Genomic DNA, 24,249 nt, shown 5'->3' on the forward strand with positions numbered 1-24,249 from the left:
TATTGACCTTAGGGTGACTACACCCTTGGTGTGCTGACCCCACGTGGGGGAGTGGGCACAATCCCTAATTGGAGAGTGCCTGCCATCTGCAAGATGGCTGGCACTGAAGAGTGAGCTTCATCTCCCCTCCCATACCAGAGGGATTTGTTTAGCAGAGGTGGGCACAGTTTCTTGGCTGCTCTAATGTCTTCCTGCCCAAAAGGAGGGGAGACAGGAAGGGGGCCAGCTCCTGATAGCAGGAGAGGCTGGGGGTCTCGTTACAAAGGCAGCAAGGCCTCTGAAGCTCCCCTGCCACAGATGGCTCTTCCTGACCTGGGGGAGGTTTGAACACCTCAGCTCAGGAAAGGCTTTGTTTCTGGGCTCAGGGAGCAAAGGTTCCCAACCCAGGGGTCCAGAAACCTGTCTCGTGGCGGCAGGCTGGTGTCTAAGATGTCCTCTGAGTGCATTGTATAATAAATCCCACACTGGATTCAGTGTTGGTTTATTATGCTGAGAAGTTTGGTACCAAACTTCCCAGAATTCAGTAAAGCCATTATGGTGCTCTGGAGTTCGTAATGACAAACTCCCAGACCATATACTCTTTATGGCTTTACTCCACTTACAATGTCTAAGAATGGACTTAGACACTGTAGGGGTAGAGGGCTCATGCACCTGTACCCTCACCAGTGGCATAGTGCACCCAGCTAGAGGGGTGGCTGACTTATGCCATAGGCAGTGGGTTGTAGGCATCGCACACAGAGATGTGTGCCATGTGGACGAGAGAGAGTGAGAGAGAGAGATTTTTTTATATATATATAACATTGAAACTTAAAAAACATTTTTTGCTTAATCCCAGTACAAGACCAACAGCTACACCAGTCCCAGGCGGAGAACCAGCTGGGAATTTAGAAATCACAGATATGAATTTAATGCTGGAGTTGAGAGAAATGAATACAGAAAACTCTGGAGAAGTGACAAATAATGCTGATACAGTGGCACATGAAGAAGGTATCAACATTTATCAAAGTGTACGAACAGACTTCAGACCAAGTTCAAAATTTACCCCGATGACATCAAGGGATGTGACTGACATTTACAATGATTTGGTAACCAATGATCTAAAAAAGCTGGGAGGACGATCAAAGCCAGTCCAGAATAAAGAAAGGACCACAAAACAGAAACTGTATGAGGCTCTGATTAAAAAATTGTCCAATGAGGATAACTGCATAGTACGGAATGCTGATAAAGGGGGCAATATAGTCCTCTGGGACAAGCAGAAATATCTGACAGAGGCCCATAAACAGTTAAACAACAGGAGTTGCTATGTAAAAATTAATGAGAACATCATGATTACGAGTAACATTGAATTCAATGGGGAACTTAATGGTTTGAACAGGGTCTGTTAAAACATGATGAATTCATGTTTTTAAAAATCGATCAGCCAACTACACCAGTGTACTATTTAATCCCGAAAGTACACAAGGATATAAGTAACCCACCTGGGCGGCCAATAATCTCAGCTATGGGGAGTGCGTTAGAAAACACATCAAAATTTGTAGATTCTTTTCTAGGCCCCCTAGTTAAGACACTCCCATCCTATATACAGGATACGGGAGATTTCCTACGCAAAATTTACGATCTCCCTTGGGAAAATGATTACCTGTTGGTTACAGTTGATGTGTCAACGCTATACACTAGCATTAAACATAATGATAGGCTACGAGCTGTGAGACACTTCCTAGGGACAAGACCAATACAACTATGGGCACACACACAGATGGTGATAAGAATGATTGAGAAATGTCTGACAAGCAATTATTTTTTGTTTAATGGGCAATTATACCATCAAGTATGCGGTACTGCGATGGGCACCTGCTTCGCCCCCAGCTATGCTAATTTGCATATGGGCTGGTGGGAGGAGCAGGTGATCCAAGTGCAGTATCTGAGTGAGTGGGAAAATCACATAATGCATTGGAGCCGTTTTATAGACGACCTATTCATTGTATGGAAAGGTACTGAAAGTGAAGCAAGAAGTTTTATTGATAAAATTCAGACGAACGAGCTAAATCTAAGCTTCACCAGTGAAATCAGTAACTCCAATGTCAATTTCCTAGATTTAACTGTATATGTCCATGATGGCAAAGTACAAACAAAGCTGTATAGGAAACCAACCTCAGGCAACACACTTCTGCACGCTAAAAGTTTTCACCCAGTAAACCTTAAGCGTAGCATCCCCTATGGAGAAAGTCTCAGGGTAAGGCGTAACTGCAGTGAGGCAGGGGAGACAAAAGCAGAACTCAATATTCTGAAACAAAGGTTCAAGAGTAGAGGGTACCCAGATAGTTGGATTGACACGGGAGTAAGGAAAGCGACAAACAAAAAGAGAGAAGAACTACTTTTTGATACAGATAAAAAACAAGAAAAGATTGAATCGCAATGTAGATTTATAACAACATATAGTCAGCAACACCAAGAAGTAAGGAGTATCTTGAACAAACATTGGTATTTAATCAAGAATGATCCAGTTCTCGGAAAAAATGTGCCCCGGAGACCACAAATTACGTTTCGCAAAGCGAAGTCTTTTAAACAGTCTCTAGTCAGGAATAACTTTAAAAAAGCTAAACCAAAAACAACATGGTTAAACAAAAAGGAAGGGTTTGTGAAGTGTATTAAATGCAAAGCATGTAAACATGGCATAAACACTGATCAGTACAAACTAGGTCTATCCGACGGAATGCGAAGGATAAGAGGCAGGTATACATGTAAGACCAGTTATGCTGTCTACGTGCTACAATCAATCAATCAATCAATCAAAGACATTTCTAGAGCGCACTACATACCCGTAGGGTCTCAAGGCGCTGGGGGTAGGGGGGGTGCCGCTACTGCTCGAACAGCCAGGTCTTCAGCTTCTTCCTGAAGGAGAGGTGGTCTTGGGTCAGGCGCAGGTCGGTCGGGAGGGAGTTCCAGGTCTTGGCGGCCAGGTAGGAGAAGGACCTTCCTCCTGTAGTCGCTCTTCGGATGCGGGGGACCGCGGCGAGGGCGTGGTTGGCTGAACGGAGGTGGCGTTTGGGAGCGTAGAAGTTGATTCGGCTGTTGAGGTAGCTCGGGCCTTGGTCGTGTAGGGCTTTGTGTGCGTGGGTGAGGAGGCGGAAAGTGATTCTTTTGTTGACGGGGAGCCAGTGTAGGTCTCTCAGATGTCCGGAGATGTGGCTGGTTCGTGGGATGTCGAGGATGAGTCTGGCTGAGGCGTTCTGGATCCGCTGGAGTCTCTTCTGGAGCTTGGCGGTGGTACCGGCGTAGAGGGCGTTGCCGTAGTCCAGTCGGCTAGTGACGAGGGCCTGGGTGACGGTCTTCCTGGTCTCGGTGGGGATCCACCAGAAGATCTTCCGTAGCATGCGTAGGATGTTGAAGCACGCCGAGGAGACGTTGTTGACTTGTCTGGTCATGGAGAGGGAGGAGTCCAGGATGAAGCCCAGGTTGCGTGCATGGTCTGTCGGTTTGGGTGCGGTGCCCAGGGCGGGAGGCCACCAGGAGTCGTCCCAGGCGGAGGGTGAAGAGCCCAGGATGAGAACCTCCGTCTTGTCTGAGTTCAGTTTCAGGCGGCTGGTCGTCATCCACTCGGCTACCTCTTTCATCCCTTCGTGCAGGTTGGCTCTTGCGGCGGCGGGGTCGTTGGTCAGGGAGAGGATCAGCTGGGTGTCGTCGGCGTAGGAGATTATGCTGAGGTTGTGTTGGCGTGCGATGGCCGCGAGGGGGCTCATGTAGACGTTGAAGAGGGTGGGGCTCAGCGAGGAACCTTTGGGGACGCCGCAGATGACTTCGGTGGCCTCTGACTTGTACGGTGGTAGGCGGACTCTCTGTGTTCTTCCGTCGAGGAAGGAGATGATCCATTCCAGAGCCTTGTCCTGGATTCCGACGTTGCTGAGGCGCTGTACTAGGGTGCGGTGGCAGACAGTGTCGAATGCCGCGGAGAGGTCTAGGAGGATGAGGGCCGCTGTTTCTCCGTTGTCCATCAGGGCTCAGATGTCATCGGTGGCGGCGATGAGTGCGGTCTCGGTGCTGTGGTTGGCTCGGAAGCCAGACTGTGAGGGGTCGAGGGATCCATTCGTCTCGAGGAAGGCGGCCAGCTGCTTGTTGACGGTCTTCTCGATGACTTTGGCTGGAAACGGGAGGAGCGAGATGGGGCGGTAGTTCTTGAGTTCGGTGGGGTCCGCTGTGGGTTTCTTGAGTAGAGCGCTGAGTTCGGCGTGCTTCCAGCTCTCGGGGAAGGTGGCGGTGTCGAAGGATGTGTTGATGATGTCTCGCAGGTGGGGTGCGATGACAGCGTCGGCCTTGTTGAAGACGTGGTGAGGGCAGGGGTCGGTCGGTGATCCGGAGTGGATGGAGTTCATCGTGCGGATGGTGTCCTCGGTGCTGATCGGGGTCCAGGCGTGGAGGGTGGTGGTGGGGGGTGGTTGTTCGGTCGTGGTGTGCGTTGGTTGGTTGTTGAAGCTGTTGTGTATGTCCGCGATCTTGTTGTGGAAGTATGAGGCGAGGGAGTTGCAGAGGTCTTGCGATGGGGTGATGTCGTTGTTTCCTGCGCTGGGGTTGGATAGCTCTTTCACGATGTTGAAGAGTTCCTTGCAGTTGTGTGCGTTGTTGTCCAGCCGTCCTCGGTGCTGATCGGGGTCCAGGCGTGGAGGGTGGTGGTGGGGGGTGGTTGTTCGGTCGTGGTGTGCGTTGGTTGGTTGTTGACGCTGTTGTGTATGTCCGCGATCTTGTTGTGGAAGTATGAGGCGAGGGAGTTGCAGAGGTCTTGCGATGGGGTGATGTCGTTGTTTCCTGCGCTGGGGTTGGATAGCTCTTTCACGATGTTGAAGAGTTCCTTGCAGTTGTGTGCGTTGTTGTCCAGCCGGTCCTTGAATGCAGTTTTCTTGGCGGCGCGGATCAGCTGGTGGTGCTTCCGGGTGGCAAGCTTGAAGGAGGTCCTGTTGTCCGTTGTAGGTTCCCTTCTCCAGACTTTCTCGAGGGCTCTGCAGTTCTTCTTGGAGCTCTTGAGTTCGTCGGTGAACCATGGGGCTTTCTTGCTGCCGGGTCTGCTGGGCGGGGTCCTCAGCGGGGCGAGCTCGTCCGCGCAGTTGCTGATCCACTTCGTGAGGTTGTCGGCGGCCTGGCTGGAGTTCGCTGAGCTGGCAGGAGGGTGCTGGCTCAGGGAGGTGGCGAGCTGGTCGGCTGTGATCTTGTTCCAGCTTCTGCGGGCAGCCTGTTGCTGGTGGTGGTGGGTCGTCGTTCTTTTGAAGGTGAAGTGGACGCAGCTGTGGTCCGTCCATTGAAGCTCTGTGGCGTGGCTGAAGTCGATGTCTGTGCAGGAAGAGAAGACTGCGTCGAGTGTGTGTCCGGCGAGGTGGGTGGGGGTGGACACCAGCTGCTTGAGTCCAAGATTGGCGAGGTTGTCGAGCAGGGTGCTGGTGTTGCGGTCGTTGTTGTTCTCCAGGTGGAAGTTGAGGTCCCCCAGGAGGATGTAGTCAGCGGAGGGGAGGGCATGCGGGCTGACGAAGTCGGCGATGTCCTCGCTGAATTGGGTGCGTGGTCCCGGAGGTCGGTAGATCAGGGTGCCTCTGAGGGTGGTCTTCGGGTCGGTGTGGATCTGGAAATGCAGGTGTTCGGCAGTGGTCAGGGTGTTGTCGGTGCTGGTCGTGAGACGGATGGTGTTCCTGTGGATGATGGCGATGCCTCCTCCCATCTGGTTGGCGGTGCGATCCCTCCGGGTGATCTTGTAGCCCTCTGGGATGGCGATGGCGATGTCGGGAGCTGAAGAGGCGTTCATCCAAGTCTCCGTGAGGAAGGCAACGTCCGGGGCTGTGGCGTCTAGGAGGTTCCAGAGTTCGATGGCGTGTCTGTGGACGGAGCGGGTGTTGAGCAGGATGCACTTGAGGTGGGTGCTGCTGGTGTTCGCCTTTGCGGGTGCTGGTGCGAGGCAGGTCCGGATGCAGGTGAACTTGCAGGCGTGGCAGCTGAAGGGTCCGTGGGTACGTCGTGGTGTGGCTCGGTAGCATCCTGGGAATCGGCCGGTGTTGAGTGCGATGAGGGTGGCGGCGGTGTACGTCAGGCGGGTCGGTCGGGGTCCTCGTGGGCCAGGGGTCCTGGCACTGGGCGCGATCCGGTCGCGGACGGGCGCAGACGGGCTTACCTTTGGCGCACCTTCGGCGCTCAATCGGTGCTCCCGCTGCGCGCGTCCGCTGCGCGGTCGCTCTGGGGACGTCATAAGAAGTGCCCTTGTGGTCTGCGGTACGTGGGCAGCACAATTTTAGAGGCGCACAAAAGAATCCTGCAACATCTGAGGGCAATTAAAAACGGGGACAGAACATACCCAGTAGCGAGACATTTCGAAAAGGTGCATGGGAAAGAGACCAAAGGCCTGACTTTTTATGTGATAGATGCTGTTGAACATAATGTAAGAGGTGGAAGCCGAGAAAGAAAACTTAAACGACTGGAGTCTCGCTATATAATTGAGTTAGACTCCAAACAACCAGGAGGATTAAATATTGAGGAAGACTTACACACACATCTGTAGATAGATCCTGTAAGGGAAGAACCGCCATATTGTGAAGAGTGTAATAATGAATTTTAATCAGGAAGAGTATTATATAGATTTTTTGTGACAGACTCGAAAATTCTGCAAGATTGCCATGTATAGCATTTATTAGTAAATCAAAGAATGAAATCGTAACTGAATGTAAGCCCACTGGGGCATAATTGTTTCAGCGGTTTGTCATAAGCTCACATGAGCGAAATTGACAAATATTGTTTTTATGTCAAACACAATATTATGGCACCAAAGTAGAGCGTGCAATTATATTTTGTTTAATTGTTGAACTATCCGACATGAATTTAATTATGAAAACCGTCGTATATGATGTGAAGGTTTCATTCTAAAACTAATTTGACTATTGATGTGCATTACTTGAAAAAACTACGAGTCTGTTTTCACGTTTGTCACGATTGTAGTTTACCATGTGATTAGTTTTCAGGCACGTATGCACTTTAAAATGGCCGCGCGTTTTGAATTTCGCTATCAGTGAACAAGGCTGCTTTGCAGTTGAAACGCGTTTGATAACGGCAGTTTAAATAAAGCTTTGAACCGCACACGGCGTCGTCTTTTTTGGATGGATGTGTCAGGACCTGCTCTCGAGAGGTCCCTCGTGGGGACGCAGCTCTCCCTAAGGAGTGGCAAAGAAATACTCGAGAGAAACAAGAGGATATATATATATATATATATATATATATATATATATATATATATATATATATATATATATATATATATATATATATATATATATATATATATATATATATATATATATATATATATATATATATATATATATATATATACATATACACACGTACACACATATATATATATACACACATATGTTTATACATATATACAGGACCTCTGTCACAATATGTGCTTCAGCCCTTAGAGGCCTTCCCTGGTCACAGTGCCCTTGGTACCCATGATACCTTTGACAAGGGACTTGCATGTGGCCAGAGAGGTGCCAATTGGGGGTACAAAAGTACAGTTTTGGGAAAGAACACCGGCCCTGGGAACCTGATTGGCAGGGACCCAGGGTGCCTCAGAAATCTGGCAAAAAGTGTGTGTGTGTGGGGGGGAAGGTTACTGCAACAGAAACCCAGCTTCCTACAACAAGGAGATGATGGACTGAGCACTGAAACTTTTCAGACACTCTCCTCCAGTCACAGATCTGGGTTGAATCCATCATCATTATTTAGCTCACTTCGCCACCCCAGTTCAGACCCGGCTATATTCAAATCAGACTTGACCTCATGGGAACAGTCCAGCCCGAACTGCCAAGCAAGGTCTTCCCTGGACAGAAAACGAGCATTTTGGGACCGGTTCTGGGGTAACATCCCTCATCAGCCAGGTTAGCTTGAATCCAGTGGCAAAATGAGCAAGGGACCCATGTCTGGGCATACCCTGCCAACTTAGGGCAAACAAAGCAAACACAAGGAGATGATGGATGGAGCGCTGAAACTTTTTGGGTGGAGAATGCCCTTACCAGCTTGACCTCAAGACTCCTCCGTCTCTCCCTGCTGCACACTCACTCAAATGAAACCTGCTCCTGTCAGAGTACTGAGATTTGGAGGACCACAAGGTTTTGTTCTTTAGGAAATACACCAAAGCCAGCAGGTACGGAAAGGGCGAACATTCTGGATGCACGCTGGCCCAGCTGCTAGCCCCCCCCCACCACCACCCTCCTCCCGGAATGACACCAACATACAGAACTATACATTGACTCCGGTTCGCAGGTGACCTCTAATGATGACATACTAGTCATCCTCCTCGGATACTACATGCACCTTTATACTACTAGACTCTGGAGACCTATCGGCCCAGTCTGCGTACCTCGATGAGGTGGCCATGGTTGGCTCACCACGGCACAACAGCAATTCCTAAGCGCACCACTCACCCGCGACAAAATCACACAAGCAATTGATTCCCTGGGGGGCAGTAAGGCTGCACGCCTGGATGGCTTTGCAGGAGATTTTTTATAAAGGTTTCAAACACATCCTTGTGCCGCGGTTGCTGGCGATGTACACGGAGTCCATCGCTACTGGGGTACTCCCCATGACATTACAAGAGGCGATTATCACCCTGCTCCTAAAGCCAGGTGAAGACCTTCGTCATGGTGGATCTTACCGCCCCTTGACGCTATTAAACCAGACAATAAGATTCTTACTATCTAACCGCCTTGTGATATTAATGGACAAAATAACCTCCCCTACACAATCTGGGTTTGTCCCGCACTGCTCCACTTAATTAAATGTACATGCAATGTTCTCAGAACTAAACAGGATGTCTCCAGACACTCCTGCAGCAGTGGCCCTCCTGGTCACAGAGAGGGCCTTCGACTTCTTGGAGTTGCCATTCCCCGGGTGTCCCAAGTGGATTCTCCCCCTGATTAATCTCTTATATTCTGCCCCAACAGCGTGTCTTAGAACTAACTCACCGGTCACTCCTATTATCCGGGATACCCTTCAGTGGAGCCCGCTATCCCCCACTATACATCATAGCAATGGGTCCCCTCGTCCGACACCTGCAGATGGATCATATGCACTGCGGCTACAATTCCAACCTGGGCCGGTGCTTGCATCTCTGTTTGCAGATGACGTCCTACTCTTTATCCGTTACCCAGAAGAGAATCTGTCCCCTATTCTGCATGAGGTGGTGCGCTCTGAGAGCCATTTCGGGCTCCTGGTTAATTGGTCCAAATCCGAGCTTTTCCCACTGATGGATGCCATGACTCGGTTCCAGTGTGACTTTCCCTTGAAGTGGTGTGATGGTTCAGTTAAATACCTCGGAGTGCACATATATCGTGATAAGGAACACGTGGTCCGCTTGAACTATGGTCCTGCTGTGGACACCCTGACTGCTCAAGTGGAACGCAGGTTACGTCTCCCACTCTCCATTGCCGGGTGCATCGCCATCATCAATATGGTGGTTCTCCCTCAGTTTTTAACCCTCTTCCAAAATATTCAGGTAACTCTAAACAATGCCTTTTTCATTACAATACGGGGGGCCGGTAAGCATCCCCGCATTGACTGGGACACACTAGTCCTACCATATGAACGGGGTGGGTTCAGTGTACCACATTTCCAGCTGTATTATCTTGCAGCCCTTACACTCGCCACTGGTTCCATAGAGATGCCAGGCTCCCATTCGCCTGGCGGGAGATTGATCTGGCCGCCCCAATGCAGTTAGAATCTGTACAGCTGAGGGGCCTCCCAGTGGACACCACTAACATACAACCACTATCCACCACGTGCTGGGCTTGGCGCAAACTGCAGCACATGCTGAATGCCACGTTGCTGTATTCCCCTTCTCTGGTAGTGGCCAACAACCTGTGTTTCCCAATGAGACACTGGTTAGGCGTACCCTGGCATACTACAATATTCATACGTTCTGTGACCTTTTGCCAGACGGTTATGCCTTTACCACTACACAGATTCCCGGATGACTGTAGCAACGGTAATGGACTGCTTTGTATTTCAACATATACACAGCGGACTTTGTGCGCAGATCTCTTCTTACCCATTAGCGCCTGAAGAGTTTGCACTACTTGCACTCATGATAGACTATGATAGCGGCACTTGGTTTGTGTCTAAACTCTTTTGTTCATGTCTGTCCTTGTTGCCCACCAATGACCAAAAACTTCACGCCCGCTGGAAAAATTATCTGGGCGTCCTGCTGACAGACAAATATTGTCTGCCTGCTGTCAACAAACGCAATCAGTTTCCCCCAATTACCGCCGTAAACGTATTCATTTTAAATTCCTAAGTCATGCTTACGTTACCCTGGCCGACCTTCAGAAATGCGACCGTACAAGACCCCACCAGTGCCCTAAATGCCACAGTGTAGATGCTACCTTTCTACAAATTACTTGTACTTGTAGACCTATCACACGTTACAGGGTGGAGGGTTTTTCTAGTCTGACACAGATTGTGGAAACTAATATTAGCCCAACCCCACTAATGGCTTTGGTGGGATATGTGCAGGATCTCCCAAAAGACATCCGTTGATACACGACGATGGCCCTCCTACTTGCTAGATTGCCCTTTATTGCGGCACTCGCCACCCGACTATTTCAAACTGTCTTGCGAGCCAGGCCCATAGTGACACTACCAGCAAGCTCTGTGCCTCGCTACAACCCCCTCCGACAGGCCTAAGGATATTTGGCAAACCCTCCGCACTTATTTGTTGTCGAGGGCACATTCCACACCACATACCCAGAGTGCCTCTTCCCCACCTGCCGCCCACGCAGGATCACCCCACTCCCTGCCGAAGACGCCTACCCCACAGGCCTCCCTCTCCACAATGCTCTGACCTCTGCTCCCTCAGCCCCCCATTCCTTCCCTGGTTCCATGACACACTAGTGGGTTGAAGGACATGAGATGTATGCTCACATGTAATCTCCTTTAGTGCTAGCTATAGGAAGACGAAGTTAACGGCACAGCAAGTAAATGTCCTGGTTGGGAGCTATAAAAAAAAAAAAAAGTGAAGGTTGTTTCATATTTGACCATTTCTTTTAGGCAATGTTCTCCAAAGAAGCATACCTGAGATGATGATCTTGCCTCAGATAGCGCCAAATTTCTCAACATGTGGTTGGCTTTAATGAGTAATGAGTGTGTGCATTGCGAACAACGCTCAGTTTGTGTTCCTAAGCAGGCATATGGACCTTTGGAGTTGGACCCATCCTTGACAGGATATCCTGAGCTATCAGGCTCCTTTAGACCTTATCATTGGTCCTCTTTAAGATCATAGTCCTTAGCTCCACGATGTCCAGGAGTTTGTCCTGGCAATTTCAACTGGCTTATTGATTTCCTTCTTGATTTCTTTGATAGACCTGGCCAGGAAAGTGGTGTAAGGAAATGCTTCTTTTTGTATGGTCACCCCCAAGTTTCTTGACTGATACTGCAGGTTTTTCTACTCTGAGAGTACACTGAGGCCTGTTATCAGGCCTCAGTGCCCGGACTCTAAAGTGTATGTCAGATTGACTGTACCCAATTGGAAATGGCTAACTTAACTGTAAGTCCCTATTGTATGGTACCCAGGGCATGTAAATTAAAGGGGCACCCAGGGCTTGCAGCACTGGTTGTGCCACCCTGCAGGTCCCCCACATAAAACAGGTCCCCCAGTCAGCCACTGCAGATTGGCAGAGCAGTTGTGTACCACTAGCCCGGCTTCCCCATTGAAAGCAACCACAAAGCCACTAGTTCCCCATTACATCTGTGTACGTCTCCCCTCTGTCAGGCCTATGGAGTCCTATGGCAGGGTTCAACCTATGACATGTGAAGAACATGTATTTTACATGTCTTGACAGTAAACACGCAAATCTAGCAATCTATTTCATAGTCCCCCTGCCCCCCGCACCATCCCTCCCCTCCATCGACCGCACAGCATCAGCAGCATCCTTCTATCATCTTCAGCATCCTTCATCCCTTGCATCAGGACATCTTCCATTGTAAAAGCCTGGATTTGATCAAAGTGCCTGGAACTGACTGAGGATTGCTTCACCTGTTAAGGTAGCTGTTCTTGAGGACCTGGTTGGTTCTCCCAAACTGGCTTCCGAATGGAGATGGTCACCTAAAGTGACTCCAAGTAACCGCGTTGAACCAAGCCTAACTTTTTACTGAAAAAGTTAAGTGTCAAATTAGTTGAATTTACCAGTGCCTGTTCATGGTTAAGTGAATTGTCTTGATTTATTAATTTTTGTAAAATCTAGATCTCCAGAACTCTCTGGTGGATCTTTTTTTATTTTGGTGTCTACATTTCTATAAAAATGCAGTCTGTTTTTATAAATTAGTGTCGTATTTCTTGTGTGTTGTGTCAATTTCTTCAATTGTTTTGATGCTGTTTAAATGCTTTACTCTAGTTCCTCTGTGTAATCCTTGCTGCTCAGTGCCTCAGCTACCCTGGATTGAGCTGAGGGGTTGACAGACAAAACCTACTGGCCCTAAAGGTGTTGGTAAGTGTATTACAGAGTGAGGTCGCACAACCACACCATTTAATACACCCCATTTTCTCAAAAGTGGCCATCATTGTATAAATCTCAGGAGTAAGAGCAATGTTGCCTTCAAAGTAATTTTAAAAGCACTCTACCCTAAGGTGAGCACGGACGTTCTTCTCCTAGGGTCTTTATTTTGCTAACCGCATAGGAGGTGACCTTGGCCGCTGGGATCTACTCTGACTATCTTGGATGATACAGATTGTCTGGTTCCATCATATCAGCTGGACCACCTCCCTGTGGATCTTCTCAGTGGAAGCGATTGGCATCTGAACTGGGGCATCAAGGGCGACTGGGCACAGCATCCTTATTGGACTCATCCAGTGAGTCGCTATTATTCATACCCTCGTCAGTCGTATAGACTCCCTAGAAGAGAGAGAGAACATGTTCAGCAGCAACACGATGTTACAACCTTCCAGATTGAAGGGACTGCTTCACAAGAACCTTGAGCTCCAAAGGAAGACCTCACGCAAGAGGTCACAGGTGTCTAGATGACCTGCATGGTCCCTCTTCGCCTTTCCAGTTGGTATTGGGTCCTCCTGCCTCTGGTCTAGGGTTTTCATCACCTGGCAATTCCTCCTACGATAGGAGAGGGGTTCTGACTGCCCAGGTCTTCAGATCCTTGCTCACCACCCTTTGAATGAATGTACCAATAGCCTACATAAGTCTGGGCCTCATAAAGAAGGATGACTCCTCTTCCTTCATTACTTTCTACTGCTCTTTCCCCAAAAGGATACTGGCCATCTTATGCAGGCCAACTTCTTTTAGCACACTAAGCAGAGCCCAAACTGCACTGGGCAGATTTCCCAAGGTAGGCCTTGGTATTAACAGTATTGGCCTTCCAAATAATTGTCCATACCTGCTGATGCCTGGGCCAGTTGCTTGCTGCACCCAAGGAAACGCTACAGGTCATTTACACTGCATATGCGAGTTGTGGCCAGCTGTCCAAGCAACAGACTGTGCTAAAAATAGGAGACCCAAGTCTCCCAAAAGCTTAACATGCTGCACAGAGGACATCCCAGCATATGTTAAGGCTCAGCAGCGTCACTGCCACATTCCCAGGCCGATGGGTGACTACAAAAATTGACTACTGTGGCCTTCAAGCACAGTAACCGTGCCTGATACCCGCAGCCCGGATTTGCAGCTATTATGCTCACTGAGAACACTCAAGCATGTCTGCCTATTGAAGCCCTACCACCTCCTGCTGCCACCCATACCTAGAAAGAAAATCCACATTCCCCACCCAAGAGTCTGGCACTTGCCACTTTCACGATTAGCTGAGCAGTAAAAGCGCAAACACTCTGTGAATCATAGTACAAGGGTGGATGGGGAGGGGAGCGGTGGGGAAATCTGCTTCAGGAGCCTAAAATTTCCTCAGAAGAAAGCACTTATCTGAGTGCTCCTTCTGTTGAGAGATTACGTAGTGGAGCCTCAAACTCAGATTGGATATGATGTTTAGGTCTGGTGTTAGCCAGGAACTTTGATTTACTAAAATTATATGTATAATATACTTACTTATTTTGGGCGTTCAACCATCCCTTTACATTCATTAGTCTGTTTATGCGTCACGCACGTTTTTCCCCAATCCCAACAACATATGGAAATGTCAGCCCACTTCAGTCATTGGCTGACTTCACTATAAGTGGCGTCATTCTGCCCTTTCACAAGGAGCAAAGACACACTTATTCGTAAAACCCATCAGTGCCAGTGCTTTGAACACTAAAGGTTATTTTTGCTAATGTTTGTTTTGACGAAGCCGGAAACCTTCCCCAGCAATAAAGTTTGGTGAAATCTATGACAAAACAGTACAAGCATTGACAAATGCAAAAGGCTAGCAGCCAAAGCTGCCAGTGCTTGTGTTCTACTCGACTCATGAGAGTCTATGTTCTGAAAATGTTTGCAGTTTTATTGTTGGTTTAAATGGCTGCTGCGAGATTAAAATTAAGAATGAAATGCATAATTCCTCGCCTTTGGTCCCCAAAGAATTACAAATGCTATTTAAACAGTAAACATGAGAACTGGCTTTTCAACTCTTAAAAGCTGTTTTTCCAAAATGAGTTCATTAGCATAAAGGAGCCACTTATTGCAGCATGTTCATATTTTTTCACAACAATACTTTGTTACACAAAATAGGTAATCTTTCTATATGTTACCACACATTATGAACCATAGGTGATTTTAAAAGTGAGTAGCATTAAAGTGTGTGTGTGTGTGTGTGTGTATATATATATATATATCACCAGAGGTCCTTCGTCTGCTCGCAGCGTTGTGAGCGCTCGCTTCCGCCACAAAGGAACCACGAACCACCAAACTGCAGGCAAATCAATATTTTATTGCTGTTTCCTCCATTACGCGTTTCGGGCACCACTTGCCCTTGTTCACACAGAGTGAAAAAGCCATTTTTTAAAATGCTTTAACCACGTGATCAAACACCACTAATAAACATAGACAAAATACACATATCTGCCAGAACACCCAGTCTCTTTTTTTTGGTCTCTTTTTTTTCTCTTTCTTTTGCTCTTTTTTTCTCTTTTTCATCATCTTTCTTTATCAATGTTGTGTCCATTAGATATATATAATGCAATCCTCGTTTTTCCTTTATCCATAAGAAGGTGATAGGTCCCAATGATTTCTTTGGCCATTTGAATACATCCTTTCAATAAATATTTCCATTTTTATCAATAATATCGGAGAATATAAATATAATATAAAAATATATTGATACATTTTTTAACATCATAGTTTGTGCAAAATATCACCACTACATCACATAATATATTTAAAACTATGTGTATATACATTCTCCAAAAAAAAAAGAATATTCATATAAACAGACCCCCCAGGATTTCGCGATTTCGCGATTTGCAAAAAAATCGCGAAATCGGCACTTTTGTAAAAATGCCGCGATTTTTACAAAAGTGCCCGCGAAATCCTGGCATCCTGGCGGCATCCCACCCCCATCCAGCAGCAGACAGCAGATCACGCGCCTCTCTTCCTCTTCTATTGTTCTATTGGGCCAGTGGCTCTTGCCACGGGTCCAATAGACCAATAGAAGGGGGTTAAGGGGGGGTCCTCACAGCAGGCAGTGCTGACGACTCGATGACGACGCGACTCACCTGGTCTGGAGCGGCGCTGCTGGTCTGGATCGTCATTGTATCGTTGTCTGGCTGGTGGTGGATCGTCGGATCGTTGTCGTCGTCGTCTCGGGAGGCCCAGAGGCCCAGGTAAGCTGCTGGGAGGCGTCTCTCGCCCTTAACATTTGCTTCCACAGGCAATAAAAGTGAAGGATCGACCCGTGCTGGCCGCCGCAGCAGAAGGGCTGTAGATTGTATATAGTTATACGTTGCACTCTGATTCAGGGCCGGCTTTAGGGTGCTGGCTTCCTGGGGGCTCCGTCAATTAAAGTTTATTAGGCTTTTGAAGCACTTGCCGCAGCGTTTCTTTCCGCGAGCAATGGCCAGGCCTCACATAAATGTCAAGATAACTCCTGTGATTAATTATCTTCCTGGATAGAGATCAGCATTTTGTGTAGTTCAGGGTTTGACTTGGGTGAAGTTAGTGCAGAGGGTTCTGTGCCTGCTGCAAAGAACGTGTACCAAGTAGATTACAGAATGCGTAGGATGTAAACAGATCAGCAGGTTACTGCTTTCAAAAGAGACATCCTTTTGTTACTTGCAATTTATAACTTAAAGTCCTAATATAGAACAGCGAGCTATTACCTTTCATCCCAGAACTGCATACACACCGCAAAGTATACATTATTAGAACATAGATTGATCCACTTATTTTAACTTTACAAATATCTTTAAAATATCTGTGTGTATATAAACATGGACCTGACCCATTAAGGCTACCTGACCAGCATGTAAACCCCCCACTTTTAATCAGCATCACCACAAAAGGCCCTAAGCCATGCCCATTTCTTATAGCCATTTACAAAAACCTAAGGCCTACCAACAGGTCTGGCTCGCTACCCACCTTTCGCTGAAGAGGCCCTATATCCTCTTGGCCTAGCCCTAAATGTCACTTTACCCTGCCCCGTCTTAAACCACAACCAATCAAACCCTGTTTTAATCTGGCACCCAGGGCCGGCTCTAGGGCGGTGCGAGCGGTGCTACCGCACCGGGTGCTGGCTTCCTGGGGGCACCATACTTGCAAGTTTATTATGTTTTTAAAGCACCTGCTGCCGGGTTCCTTTTCTCCGGCAATTACCAGGCCTCACAAAAATGTAAAGTTAACTCTTGTGATTAATGTTCTTCGTGGAGAGAGATTAAAGTTTTGTATAGTTAATGTTTTGACTTATGTGAAGGTAGTGCAGAGTGTTAATATGCCTGCTGCAGAAACGTGTACCATGTAGATTACAGAGTGCATATAATGTAAATAGATCAGCAGGTTTTCTGCTTTTAAAAGAGATGTCCTTTTGTTCTTTGCAATTGATAACTTAAAGTCCTAATATAGAACAACGAGGTATTAACTTTCATCAAAGAGCTGCATACACACTGCAAAGCAAACATTAGAGCATAGATTAATGTTGCAAAAAGGGTTTCTTTGGGTAGAAATCGATTCTTTTTATTAAACAAAACTCCCAACTATGCTGTTTATGTCCTATTTTTAGTCTTGAAGACAAACAAAGTCTCTACATTGTAAATAAACCAAATATACATAGCTTCATGGTGTTAAATAACTCAAAAAACAAAGAGATCTGTGTTTGTTGTAGGATAAACTGCCAAAGAAAACGCCGCTAAATTGCCGCTAAATTCCCATATTTGTGCCGCTAAATTTCCATATTTGTGCCGCTAAATTTGCTAATCCATGCCGCTATATCCTGGGGGGTCTGTATAAACTCTCCACTTGAGTAAAGGTGACTAGTATTAATCACCTAGAACTGCCTCCAATGCCTGCTTAAATGCAAGGTAAATCCCAACCACTTCTGGGACCTACTCCATCCTCCATCTTAATAATATAAGGACAGAATAGTACCATACTTCAGACTGGACCTAAAGTGCAAATGTCTGAAGTGCATATTGAATGTGCAAATCAATGATAATATTAAAGTGCAAATGTCTTAAGTGTTCTAACCATAAGAAATATTTAGACATTCTAAAAACGTGCTAAAAAATGTAGGCCACTAGTAATTGAGTGCAAACAAAAATGAATAAAATCCAATCTTCATTGCACCCAAGTAAAATGCGGCCGCTGCTCAGATACATGCGTATTTACAAATGGATACAGGATTTGCATAGTGAGTACATAGGGGCCACTTCTGAAATATAATATCGGTTGATCCCAACCAGCCCAGATATCTATAAAAAGTTATACAAATCTTCCGTATTATTTAAGCCATATGGAAATTTAGTATCTAGCTCTAAAATCATTTTAGACTCCAACTGTCTCGGGGCTTTTTCACGATCCCGTCCACGACGTAATTTGGGAATAGCAGCTGCCACAAAATAACTCCGACAACTAAGATCATTGTTGTGTGTTTGTTTAAAGTGGCGAGCTACAGGGTAGGTGGGGGTTGTTGTTCACTATGGCACGTAAGTGTTGCAATATCCTGACATGCACCTGCAATTTGGTGCTACCCACATATCTTAGTCCGCAGGTGCATGTCAGGATATATACCGCAACCTCAGTTCTACATGAAAAATTGCCCCTGATGGCTATTTAGTTTCGGCTAAAAGGTGAAGAATAGTGTGTAGTATTCTTCCCAAACTTACAGCCTCTACAAGTAGAGCATTTAGTAAAGCCATTCTTGGGTTGTAGCAAAGTTTTAGCGGCTGGCAACTCCCGGCAGGATTTCCCAATCTGTGTGCGCATTGAGATGCCCTTCCTATAGGTAACAATAGGTTGAGATGGTAATGTAGCAGACAAAATGCCATCCGTCAAGACAATCGGCCAGTGGCGTTTGACAATGGCACGTACTTTTCCCTCTTGTTTGCTGATGGCAGTGATCAGCCTCGGGGCAGAATCAGCCTTAACTGTTGCCTCTACATTGTATGTGAGCAAGGATTACCTAGATCAGTCCTTGGTTTTATTGATGGCCGACCTAAGAATCCTCTCACTGTACTCCCTTTGTCTGAATCTTTGGTAAGCCTCCTCAGTGCATCTATTTAAATCTTCGTTGTTATTGCATATCCTTTTAAGTCGTAAGAATTCACCATAAGGGATATTATCAATCGTGCTTTGGATGAGCACTGCTTGCATGTAAAGTTAAGTTGCCAGCAGTGTCCTTTCTATACAAAGTGGTACACAATTGCCCCTCACTTTGGTAAACCCTGACGTCCAAGAAATCAATGCTGCTCTTACTGATATTAGAGGTAAATCTGAGGTTTGCAGTATTGATGTTTATCGGCTTAATGAATTCAGATGCGCTCGATTCACTGCCCCGTCATATAATAAAAACATCATCAATGTAACGCAACCAATACAAAACATGTTCATTAAAAATGGTGGCATGCAAAACTTTGAGGACCTGCTCCTCCCACCAACCCTCATGCAAGCATGCATAGCTGGGGGAGAAGCAAACCCCCATCGCAACACCTCTCATCTGTAGATAAACATCATTGCCAACTAAAAAATAATTATTGTGCAAGCACCATGAGATCATACTTAAAAGCATCTTGTTGTGTTGGTAAAATTCAATTGGCCTGAAATCTAAAAAATACTTAATGGCCATTAGACCTGTGGAATGTTCAATACTGGTGTACACAGATTCAATGTCCAACGTAATAAAAAGTAAATCCTCAGACCATTTGATACCTTGTACTTTTCCTAAAGAATGTCCTTCACATAGCTACGCAATTTCTTGACAAAATCCTGGAGAAAAAAGTCCACATACTGAGTAATAGTTTCACCTACACTGTTGATGGCCGATATAATTGGCCTACCAGGAACAGGTGTAGTTTTTTTGTGGACTTTAGGGATGAAATAAAATGTTGCTAAAACTGGATGTTCTATGTTCAAAAATTTAAATTCCTCCATCGATATCACCCATTACCTTTTCAAGGCCATTCATTCCTTTTTCAGATTTTGTCTTGCCACATTATATTTAGTATGGGAGGACTTCTCATAACATTCTTTGTCTTGTAAGTGTCTATTGGCCTCTTAAAATATAATCTTTCTGGGGCCAAATGACCATGTTTCCCCCTTTATCAGATTTTGTTACGATGATCTCATGTTTGTCGCCCAATTTTTTTAATCAATTTGGCATAGTCCATTTCCTTCTTACTCTTATAACGCTTTCTATGTTTTGTGCGATGGTATAATTTCTTGACGTCTTCTATTACTACTTCATGATAGATAATATATTTAATTTGTTTTGCATCAAACTGTTGCTTGTGGTAGCTGCGTTTAATTTCTCACTACATTTATTCTACATAGGTATGCTTTTACAAAGGAGCAAAAGGCCATGGACTTAACGCTTTTTGGGGAGGGGATGTTGTTACCATGATTTAGAAGGAATAAGTAGCAGGTCCACTAAAAAGCTCCACCATACATGCTTCAAAATAAACAAATGTGTTCCTTTTTTATGATCTTTTTAGTTGCTGCGCTCTATTCAAGAGCCACTTGGGGATTTCATTCACACTGTTCAGTACTGGCATTCTGTGTGCACAGATGTACACCATGGAGTTCTTTCTACACTACTTGCCGCAGTTGTCGTAGAAATCAGCTACACATTACGAAAGGTAAATATTGTGACTGGGTGCTTGATCTCAACATTTAACGGGGTGAAGTATTACTTATACCATTTTGTTTTACTGTACATGTAACTGTGGGCTAATGTCTTCACAGATTGAGTTGCCAAGGTATTTATTGATTTGATTGTTTTTTTTTATTGCTGCACAGGGTACGGGGGCTAGTAACATTTCATGGTTAATAGGTGGTCCATGATCCGCCACTTTGTAGACCAAATATCATGTTGAGAGAATTTAGCAACACTTTTCTAGTAGATTCTCAAATTGTATCCCCTATCACTGTAGCTCCTTGAAGTGCAAATTTGAATAGAGGGATATTTGACATCTGAGGAATGGATCTTTTCACTTTCCCTGCTGAAATGCATTGAAGGGAAGGTATTTTGAAAAGGGCAAATTGTCAAAAGAATTATGAATTCTTTGTTTCAATGCTCTGATTGTAGGACTATGGAGGTGGGCTTCAGTGTGGTGGACAAAAGTGCTTCATGAATGTATAGAGAGACGCACACATAGCCGCCCGGCAAATGTTTAGGACAGGGACCTCACATGATGACGCAGTGGTGGCATGTTTGGCCCTGGTAGAATGGGGTCACAGTTCTTCCGAAGACTACTTTTTAGCCAATGTGTCGCAGATCTTAATGCAGAGCTTGATAGAACAGATAGATAAGTCACCTTTATGTAATTTTTCCAAGGCTAATCAAATGCTGTTCTCCCCATCAGCAATAATTAGTATTTGATGTGACTCACATTCATATCTCCATAGTGTCAAATACTTGTTGCTAATAGTCCTTCAGCAATTCCCCTAGTGTGTGCCAATCATGAATTAAGGTTTTACTTATTTTCAGTTTTCGCCGACAGCGTCTTGGGTCCTTTTTTTGCAGCCAGAAATCATCAGTACCACAAAATGATACCATCCCAGGGACCACTGACATCAAAGGGAACCCCTTCGAGTTTGGAACTTAATGAATGAATGAGTGAATAGCGTGATTTATAAAGTGCGTGTCTACTCCCAGGAGTGTCCCGGTGCTCGTGGAGACAGAAGGAGAGTTGTATTTAAAGAGTAAAAAGCCAGGTCTTCAACTGTTTTTTAAAAGAGCATTCACTGACTGCTTGACATAACTGCCAACAAGCTGTTTCAAGCTTGTGGGCCCAGGAGGGATAAGGATCTGCCTCACATTGTAGCTCGCTTTACCCTATGAACTTTGGCAAAGTGACAAGAAGATAACCGCAGAGTTCTAAGGGGAGAGTCAAATTAAATCCTAGAGGACAGGTATTCTGGACCATGATCCTTTTTTTTGACAGGTAACCAGTGTCGGTTATTCAAATGGGTCGTCATCGATACTCATCTAGGTAAATGGAGTACCAGACGAGCTGCTGCATTCTGGACAGTCTGCAATTTCTGCAACAGGTATTGTGGAAGTCCTGCATATGGAGCAATGCCTTAATCTAATTTGGACACTACCAGGGTGAGGTGACAGCTCAGACTTGAGTTGCAGCTCAGATAATAGCTATGGCATTACCAACTCCATTTCCTCCCAGGACTGGATCAATGGGTCCTTCAGCAGGAGGACAATAGGTATCCTACTGGACCTTCAAGGCAAGATTGTAGATTCAAAGATGGTTGTAGACCCCTCGCCCCAATGATGCACCCCTCCATCTTTTGTGCCCATGCTGACAGCGGGGTCCAAAATTCCCCACAGTGGCTGCATCAACTTTAGCCTTGACGATAGTGCACTGATTTCACCATTTCTTGATGCCATGGATCCCATCTCAAAAACTCTTGATTCAATCTCCGTCGATGGCTCGGACCCGAAAATCTGATCATCAGTTGCTTGAATTGAGAAACACTGCAGAGTTGTTGGACAAGCACCATTTGGTCCGCGAGTCGGGGCTCAAAGTCATGTTCAGTTCGGTTAAGAGCCTCTCTGAACATCTAAGAGCACAGGACAACATCGAAGAAATTCAGCTTTCACCAGCAAAGATGAAAAATTAGTGTTATAAAACATTACAAGGAAATATTGATCCCAGGATGTCAATGGCTTTATCTGTGATGTCTTCGTCCGTTTCAAATTCCATTTTAGAAAAATGACCTGTGTTAACAAAATCTTAAAATAACACAGTGGGTCGAATCGCTGTTCGTTTAGAGCCAAAAGTTTTCATGTTGCATACAATGGTAAACTCGGATGTAAATCACAAGCATCCAGACAATGGAAGTGGAAGCCGTTGATTTGCTGCCAGAAGATGATTTTACATTAAGTTGCAATAAAAAGAAGATGAAGAAGCTTCGCAAACTAAAGAGACTTGGCCAGACGCAACCTACGTCAAGGAAAGTAATTTCACCCCACCCAGAAAAGCGTCTCACACTCTCTCTTTTCCATCTTCTGATGCAATACTAAAATGCATTCCAGTTCCATCTCCAGCCCCTATAATTACACACTGCGAAACAGCTGTCAACATTTGTCAACCGCATCACTGCCAATCGCCCCAAATTCTCCCACCAGGATTATCACCAAGGCCCACAGCATCAATCCACAACTGTGTAAGTAGCCACGCCAATCTCTGCAGATTCACTCCAGTTAGTCTCAGATGTTAAACATCCATGCAAAGTATTTTCCTTGTCCCAGGTGGTCACTGGTTGAGCTCCATCATATGGTAACACCAGTGAACCTTGGGCCGCATATAAACAACTCCAGTTAGACCTGGTTCCAGTGTATTTCTCAGAAGGGCCACAATATGTTCTGAATAAGGTCAACATGCTTCATCTGTTCAAGTCTCTTGAGGCGCTACAGCATGTGGTATCAAATGACATATCTTTTGTTAAATTTGGTACTTGTGCTGAGGTAGGCAGCTGCAAGAAAACTAGGTTGTTATGGGTGTCCGGGGAATCCAAACGTTTTGTTGGCCCTCAGATGGAAGCTGTTCAATCTAGGAATTGAAGTCATTCAGGTACCCCTCAGGAAATACCCCTTTGTGCTGAGGAAGCTACAGAAGTTCTCAGCCTCTTCCTTCAATACCAACCTGGCATGAGAAGAGGAAGTCTTGTGAGAGCAGCTTAGCAATTAATTCAAGGGGTCTAGAGCATAGTGTTGTGACTTTATACTCCAGTATGCAAATCTGCTTTAACCAGTATGCTAACTACAGATGGGTAACTGAACATGACATCCATAGAGATGGAAACTGGGTGGCTTATTCCCTCCTTCAAAGACCGCTGGGCAGCTGCTAACGACCTTCTGGATGAGCCTTTATTCTCTTCTGATGTTTCCACAGTTCTGTGCATAGCAAAAGGCACTTCAGATTTCAGATGCGCCCCCTGATGGAACACTCAACACTACTACATTCTGGTGATTTTTTTCAAATTGTGCACATGTCTCCAAAGTTGGGGTGAGTGGTTAGAAAAAGTTTGACTATCTCTCTCAGAAAATTGTATGTTGGAACATTGCTGGTAATGAACCCCAAGTATTCTTTCTGGTGGCCTGTTGCCACGAAGGACCCAAAGTAATCTCCATACAAATGTTTCCAACATCAGATGAAAACTTAAATGGGATCAGGTGTCGCTCCAAACGACCATAAATCCTTTGAATGATCTGGTAGCCACAGTTTTGGCCTCCTTACATCTGCCACTGCTTGACCCACATCAAAGCCTGAAACTCCATTGGTCGGTTTTCAGGCACATTACTCCATGTTTTTCCAAAACGTTACTCTACCGCTAGACTGCCATATCTAGCAGCCATCCTTAGTTGGTTAAAGATTGCAGACAAGCACGTTTACCTTTATTGTGGCCATCAAAAGTAACACCAGAAGATAAGTTAGTGACTGCAGACCTCACTATAAGGCCCTGCTGAAAATAAAGATGGCAGGATTTCCGGTGGGCTGTGGATACGCTCTCCTTCTGGCATTTTTATAGCCAACAGCAGCAAATATCATTCACCAAATATGTAAATTGTTGGTTTGAACTATGTTCAGCCTTATATTTTGACTTCTTAGCCTGGCAGAAAGCGGCATCTACT

At 45.8% G+C, this 24,249-nt stretch overlaps 1 protein-coding gene across 3 annotated transcripts in view; it reads left to right on the forward strand.

Annotated features, from left to right (window-relative positions):
• The window catches only part of NCAPG2 (non-SMC condensin II complex subunit G2), a 403,487-nt gene that overhangs the window by 328,041 nt on the left and 51,197 nt on the right, over nucleotides 1–24,249 (forward strand). For all 3 annotated transcript variants that reach the window (XM_085631953.1, XM_085631952.1, XM_085631954.1), the window contains exon 24: nucleotides 20,093–20,236. In XM_085631953.1, coding sequence (XP_085488079.1) covers nucleotides 20,093–20,236 — 144 coding nt within the window. The remainder of the gene's footprint in view (nucleotides 1–20,092; nucleotides 20,237–24,249) is intronic.

Source organism: Triturus cristatus, chromosome 10 (genome assembly GCF_964204655.1).
Source record: "Triturus cristatus chromosome 10, aTriCri1.1, whole genome shotgun sequence".
NCBI classification, from domain to species: domain Eukaryota; kingdom Metazoa; phylum Chordata; class Amphibia; order Caudata; family Salamandridae; genus Triturus; species Triturus cristatus.